The sequence below is a fragment of the Tachysurus vachellii genome, chromosome 25 (genome assembly GCF_030014155.1).
Source record: "Tachysurus vachellii isolate PV-2020 chromosome 25, HZAU_Pvac_v1, whole genome shotgun sequence".
Classification (NCBI taxonomy): Eukaryota; Metazoa; Chordata; class Actinopteri; order Siluriformes; family Bagridae; genus Tachysurus; species Tachysurus vachellii.
The window spans coordinates 567501-575000 of record NC_083484.1 but is presented as its reverse complement, the minus strand read 5'-3'; the positions used below and the strand labels follow the sequence as shown (position 1 = coordinate 575000).

General features: G+C 43.0%; 1 protein-coding gene across 1 annotated transcript in view; it reads right to left on the bottom strand.

Annotated features, from left to right (window-relative positions):
* Positions 1-1382: 1382 nt before the first annotated feature.
* Positions 1383-7500, bottom strand: part of LOC132840191 (acetylcholine receptor subunit delta-like) — an 8054-nt gene continuing 1936 nt past the window's right edge. Inside the window, exons 7-12 of the mRNA XM_060861653.1 lie at positions 7327-7500; positions 6871-6982; positions 6656-6770; positions 6272-6482; positions 2920-3038; positions 1383-2130 (exon numbers count right to left, since the gene is read on the bottom strand). The exon at positions 7327-7500 is cut by the window's right edge and continues 27 nt beyond it. Of these exons, the coding sequence (XP_060717636.1) occupies positions 1948-2130; positions 2920-3038; positions 6272-6482; positions 6656-6770; positions 6871-6982; positions 7327-7500 (914 nt within the window). The 3' untranslated portion in view covers positions 1383-1947. The remainder of the gene's footprint in view (positions 2131-2919; positions 3039-6271; positions 6483-6655; positions 6771-6870; positions 6983-7326) is intronic.

Here is a 7500-nt window from a genome sequence, read left to right as displayed (position 1 = left end):
GTTCTAAAAGGTTCCTGATAGCTTCAAACATCCAGGCACATGCAGGACATGGGGTTCTCCAGTATTAGGACCAAGCACCACTGCTTAAGTTGGACAGAGAACTTAATTTATTGTTATGGATGACATTGTAAAATAAATCACACCCTAAATTAATATGTACCACATCTAAAAAAGTGACCTAGATTCTAAAAAGAGACTAATGATGAATTCTGGATTCTGATTAGTCTGAAGGTGATGAATAATTCAAGCATCAATGATTTATATTAATTCTTTGCTTCAATACGTTTCTATAGCAACATCCACAGACACTTGTACACTTGACGCTGATGTAGCTGCTGTAACGTAAATGACAACAGGAAGGAACTTGTTTTGTTGAAGTTCCACAACATGAAATGTTGTTCTTTAATAAATAAGTGTATGAAGTCAATTCACTGGTAAATTGTTGTGGTTTAAGAGGAATAAAACACTCGGTGAAGATAGGCTTTGCTTTTCAGAAAGCGTTTAGATAGAACTTTTACCACCCAGACGTAAAGATTCGGATTTCTTTTGTTTATTTTTGTGATGTTTTCTTTATCTTCACATGGAAACTGCTTTACTTTTCACTATTTTTCCTGGTATTTTTTCTGTAGTGGTGAAATAAAGCTCTGCAGGATGCGTCTGTCTCGGTCTCGGTCTCCGTCTCGAGCTCCTAAGAGACGTTTCTGCTCCTTTCATCCCTGCATCACTGCTTCTGCTGCACAAACAGCATGATAAAGAAACGCCCCCGGACCGAGTCCATGGTTTAATGTGTGGAGTGGAGAGTGAGGTGCGCACTGCGCTTCCTGCTGAGTCTGTGTGTGGGAGGACGCCGTTTTCAGAGGTTTCAGGAGATGCCAGCCGTATTTATTTAACCCCCCCCTTCCTTTCCAAAGTGTTTTTTTTCTGTGAAATTGCAGAAACGCTGAGTTCTTCATGACAGCTGTTCTCAAGTTTCTCAATGTTCTAAAATATTTAGCATTTGTCTTTTTTTTTCAAGAGACGTATAAAAGAAGTTCACAGTGCCTCAGTTCAAAGGTCACCCGTTATCCATGGTACCTGTCCGGTGGCACTGCTTTGGCACGACAGAACTCTGTACACACCGCACTGACAGACGTGAGGATGTAAAGTTCACCAGACGGTTTAACACGAGTTTTAAAGTTTTTAAAGAATATATTGAAGTTTTACTTTCAGGGTTGCCTATCATTTTAAAATGCACCACGAGTAACAAATATTAAATTGTATAGTTTATCCCTATAAGTTTAATGCTGGATTTGCATAAAGGTCATAACTTGTGAATCAGAGATCAGAAAGTGACATCAAATCAACGTGACAGCTCACAGCATCAAGCATAAACACAGCGGCACATCTTACCTTCAAACGAATGAATGATTTTTTTTTTTTTTTTTAATTCTAAGAAAAATACACATGCATCATAAGTTACTTATGAAGTCATTTTACATTCCCACTTAGAGGTCAGTCAAATTTACTGTAGCATTAAATTCACATACGACTCACTGCAGGTTTTACAGTATATTTATGCCGGTTTCCTTGAAGGGTGCCAATATTTCTGGAGTTAACTCTACGACTTTGACAATAAAATTGTACCTTCTCACACTGAAAAAGTGAATAGGAGCAGCTGTTGTAGCGTCTCGTCACCTAAACTTTCTACACAATAATCCACACGTTTGAATTCTGATCACAGTATTACTGAGTGACTATCAGCTTTAATATTAATTATTAACATCATTATTATCACATCAGGACATCAGGAGGCTTGTGTATAAACAAATAAACCAAATATCTCAAAGTTATTATTTAGTCTAAATTCACAACATACATCTCAAACAGCACACTGAGAAAATGTACTCAAATGTAATCATTCAAAACAAAAGCCAGAACCCAAATGAATTCCTCAGTGTTACTGCTGAATCAAATAAAGCGTTTGTCGGCCTCTCTGTAAGTGAACGAGTCTCCCTCAAATGGAATAGGAGGAGGATGGTTGTAGATTCCCGTCAGGAAGATGCAGATGGTTCCGATGGTCATGATGGGAGTCACTATGAAGAAACAGAGGCGGTCCACCGTCCTGGCGATCCCACTCCAGTTATCCTTCTCCTGCAGAACACACAAGGGCCAAAGACAGGTCAAGTCAAACCACGATACTGTATAAGATGTGTCGATTGCATGGGAGTCGAATCTTTGAGTCGACTCTTTTTACAAACATTGGCTGGTTTGGGGAGAATTAGGAATCATTTGAGAACTGAATGAGTCGATTCTTATTAGTTCACTTACAAGAGTCAAAATTCCCATGAATAAATACTTTATTATTGTCTACAGTGTGTCATGCTGCAGTTATTGTTGTTACACGACCTACACCTGCTTCTGAAACACATAATAACCAGTTGGAAACCTGGAATTTTCTGGAAGCCCGGACTGAATAGTGTGTGTTTTTATAAACTTCAGTTAAACTTCTCGTTGTTGCTAACTTTTTGCTAACTTGTGTTTAAGTATAAAGAAATAAAAAGCATGACGAGGAATAAAGTACTGTAAAAGGAAAATAACCAGGTTTAAGTGTTAAAATCATATATTAATTTAAATAATAATATATTAAAAAGATTATAAATATAATCATGAAATTTTATCCAAACAGATTTATTCCCTGGATGATAAGCTTTTATTTTTTATTTTATTTTAATTACCACTCAGCTCATGCAGTCTGATGTTCAGTATTTTTTTGTTACTGTTTTCAGTAATGATGAAAAGTTTATTCAGTTAATCGAGTATCTAATTTTCAGTATTTTATCATTGTATCATAAATGATGAAATAAATACAGACCTTTATGTTCTACATTATCACTAACACCCAGATGGTTCATGCAGCACGTCCCAGAGCGCAGCTCTCACCTCATTATAGTCGTTTTTGTCACGCATGTGCTTGAAGATGTAGTTCGCTCCTTCCACAGCCGGTTTCAGCTCGTTATACAGCTGATCGCTCACCTCTGAGTTGCTGCTCGATTTATTCACTGCAAAGACACAATCACCCCAAACAAATCAGTTGTCACGTTGGTTTTGCCTTTTGTTTCATGTTCTGTATTTCATGGCTTTTATTTTGTAACCTGTCTTGTATTGTTTGTGTCTTGCTTCACTTGTTCTCTATGTTCTCTGGCCTAGTGTATGTGTCATGTTCTGATTGGTTGTTGTTAGACATGTATCCCTGTTCTCATTTGTTGATTGGTTTCCTGTATGTATTTAACCCTGAGTGTTTAGAGAACTCTGTGGAGGAATTTCTTTGGACTTTGTTATAAGGCTATCAAGGACATTTTCCGGTATGGTTTATCAAGTGCAATTTCACGGTTAATACCATCACGCACCCCACACTGGACTTTAGAACAATACATAGACTTTGCTTCGAGGTTGAGTGGATCTGATTTCACTGTGTCTCAGAGGAGGAACACGGCGACATGTCAAAGCATGCTCACATCATGCCTGCCTTGCCAAAGCTTGCTCACGTCATCGTCGTGTCTGCCGGGTCAGTGCCTGCTCACGTCATCGTCGTGTCTGCCGGGTCAGTGCCTGCTCATGTCATCGTCATGTCTGCCGGGTCATTGCCTACCCACGTCAGTGTCGTGTCTGCTGGGTCATTGCCTGCTCACGTCACCGTCGTGTCTGCCGGGTCAGTGCCTGCTCACGTCACCATCGTGTCTGCCGAGTCAGTGCCTGCTCACGTCACCATTGCGTCTGCCGGGTCAGTGCCTGCTCACATCACCGTCGTGTCTGCCGGGTCAGTTCCTGCTCACGTCATGTCTGCTACTCCTGAGCCTGCCCACAAAATAGCTGCCGAACCAGAGCCCTCAGCCAAGATAGCAGCCTTAGCAGAGCCTTCAGCTGTCATAGACATTGTTCCAGAGTCTCCAACCTTTGAGGGTGTTATTCCAGAGTCTTCATCTGCCATGGAAGCTATATCGGTGTCTCCAGTTATGAGTTTTGCATATGAAGATGTCAAGGTTTCCCATAGGCACAAGAGACTGGTGTCAAGTCTAGAGGATGCACCGCTTGTGTCAGCACATGCCGCTGGTATCCCTGTAGTTGTCGCAAGCCAAGGGGTCTCAGAGGGTGTCTTACTGACGATGACATTTTATGTTGCTGCTATGACCATTTGGTGCATTTGGGGTGCATATTGTTTATCAGCTCAGGAGTTTTAAAGGCCACTTCCACACAAGTCTCACGTATGCCAAGATACAACCATGAAGGTCGTTCCTGAGCTTTCTGTCTGCCATGATATGACCACAGAGGTCTTTCCTGAGTTTCACTGCTGTCGTGATGAAACGACAGAGGTCATTCCAGAGTCTGTGACCACAAAGGTCTTGTATAAACTTTTTGCTCTGCCTTGGTCACCTGTTCAGCCAGTGTTCCATAATCTGGGACCAGCACCACACCAGGACCTTCTGCTCCACTGCCAAGGTTTGCAAATTCTTCATGGCCCAGGTCCTCCTGTGCCCCATAACCTAGGACCACCACTGCAACAGGACCTTCTGCTCCACTGCCCAGGTCTGCAAATGCTTCATGCCCCAGGTCCTCCAGTGATCCACAGTTTAGGTCCACAATTGAACCAGGACCGTTTTGCTCCACTGCCCAGGTCCTCCATTGCACCATGACCCACTGCTTCATGGCCCAGGTCCTACAAGGTTCTGATTTCTGATTTGATTTCTGATCTGATTTCACTGTGTCTCAGAGGAGGAACACGGCGACATGTCAAAGCATGCTCACATCATGCCTGCCTTGCCAAAGCTTGCTCACGTCACCGTCGTGTCTGCCGGGTCAGTGCCTGCTCATGTCATCGTCATGTCTGCCGGGTCATTGCCTACTCACGTCAGTGTCGTGTCTGCCGGGTCATTGCCTGCTCACGTCATCGTCGTGTCTGCCGAGTCAGTGCCTGCTCACGTCACCATTGCGTCTGCCGGGTCAGTGACTGCTCACGTCACTGTCGAGTCTGCCAGGTCAGTGACTGCTCATGTCATGTCTGCTACTCCTGAGCCTGCCCACAAAATAGATGCCGAACCAGAGCCCTCAGCCAAGATAGCAGCCTTAGCAGAGCCTTCAGCTGTCATAGACATTGTTCCAGAGTCTCCAACCTTTGAGGGTGTTATTCCAGAGTCTTCATCTGCCATGGAAGCTACTGTATATCAGTGTCTCCAGTTATGAGTTTTGCGTATGAAGATGTCAAGGTTTCCCATAGGCACAAGAGACTGGTGTCAAGTCTAGAGGATGCACCGCTTGTGTCAGCACATGCCGCTGGTATCCCTGTAGTTGTCGCAAGCCAAGGGTTTAGCCAAGCCACAGTTTAGGTCCACAATTGAACCAGGACCTTTTGCTCCACTGCCCAGGTCCTCCATTGCACCATGACCCACTGCTTCATGGCCCAGGTCCTACAAGGTTCCACATCCCAGTTCTACCCTTGCCCCATGGTCCCGGTCCACCACTGCTCCGTCATCCATGAGTACAATTATTACATAGCCCAGGCCCACCATAACACAGGGTTCCAGCTCCAGTCCCGTTTCATTGGTATGGCCCTCCATCTCACCCCCAGACGGCTGCCACTGTTAAACCACCCTCCCAGACTTTTTGTTGTTTTGGGTGGAGGATTACTTAAGGGTGTCAGGAGCCACCCTTAGAGGGTAGGATTATGTCACGTTGGTTTTGGCTTTTGTTTCATGTTACTTTTTCATGTCTTTTATTTGGTAACCTGTATTGTATTGTTTGTGTCTTGCTTCCCTTGTCCTCTATGTTCTCTGGCCTAGTGTATGTGTAATGTTCTGATTGGTTGTTGTTAGACATGTGTTCCTGTTCTCATTTGTCATTGGATCCCTGTATGTATTTAACCCTGAATGTTTCCCATGTTTTTTATGTGTTGTTGTTCTTTATGGCTGTTATGTGTGTTTGTGGCTCTCGTCCTGTTTTGTCATTGCCATTGTTTTTGTTTAATAAATCTTCTAACTGCATTTGGATCCTCAGACTTATCTTTCAACGCACGGTACATCAGTCCAATCATCTGACATACGGAATTATTAAAAGAAGAACCACAGAGTCACGAAGAAACATAATGAGTCAGATATAACCAGCTGGACTGTTTCACTTTAACTCTTCATCTCCAATAGAAGGATTTTTTTCATGAGTTATTGTCTCTGTTACAGGTTTAATAAAGGGTACAGTTGGTGTAATTTGTCTGAAGCAGTATAAAAGGGGTTGTGGTTCTGACCGGCGGTGGGCGTGGGCCTGGTGGTCAATCCGTGCCTCTCCGACTGCTTCTCAAACATCAGCTCGCTGCGGGACTTGACGCTATAATACTCATCGGCTTTGGTGATGTAACCCACGGAGCTGGAGCGCCTGGGCAGGGCACCGACCCACTGTGGCTCGGTCTCCACAGGGTGAGACATGTGGAGGATACGAGGAAGTTTCTCCAGGAAGAACTGAGTAAACAGAGGATGTTTATGTAAATTCATTATATTATTGTTATATACAGGAAATTTTATTTGTAATATACTTGTGAATATCTGTGTGCAAAGTTTGGCAACATTTTTTTCAAAGTTGCAAAGAACAATCCATATTGCTCAGAAAAGCTGAAGGTTCTCATGTCACTTGCCTCTTTGGTCCACTCCGTCATGACGTGTGTGCTGGGGGTCCTGAAGTGGAGGTTCAGCACGGTGACGCAATTCAACACCACCACCGTGACCAGAACCATGATGAACATCAGGTACCTGTGAGAACCACATCCAGGTTCCTGATTCTCTCATTTCATTACATTATTAAAGCTGCTAGATCTTTAACATAATTTCCTCAGGATTGTCTTATACTCACTTCACAATCAGTGGAATAGCCATGGAGGTCTCAGGTAACCGCTGAGATATCAGGAGCAGGAACACAGACTGGGCCAAAAGTACTGAGATGGACAAGGTCATCTTCTCACCACCTGAACAGGGACAAAATAGCAACAGAGGCAAAATCAGGGTTAAATGAGACACGTCTGCAATGATGAGAGACGTTGGCTCAGCATTACAGTTACAGTTACACTTACACATAGATTATTTAAGAGTTATGAAGTTACAAAATAACTCATTAAAAGTTACAAATCACTTATTTAAACATCACGAAGTTACAAAAAACGTTATTACAAAGTTACTAATCGAGTGAATTAAAAAGTTACTAAAAGATACTTTAACTTAAAGATCATTTGAAATGCTCCAGAGTTGCTAACTGTTTATTTTAAAATGACAACTTAACGTCCATCGGTGTGTGTAAGCAGATTTGACTCACTGTCTGCAGGCAGGTAGTACACCAGTGAGGCCAGGAAGGAGATGAGAACGCAGGGAATGATGATGTTGACGATGTAGAACAGAGGCTTGCGTTTGATGATCAGGTAGAAGGTGATGTCTTGGTGCTTGTTGCTGTCCATAGGGATGGACTTGTAGATGTTTCTTCTGGCAGGTC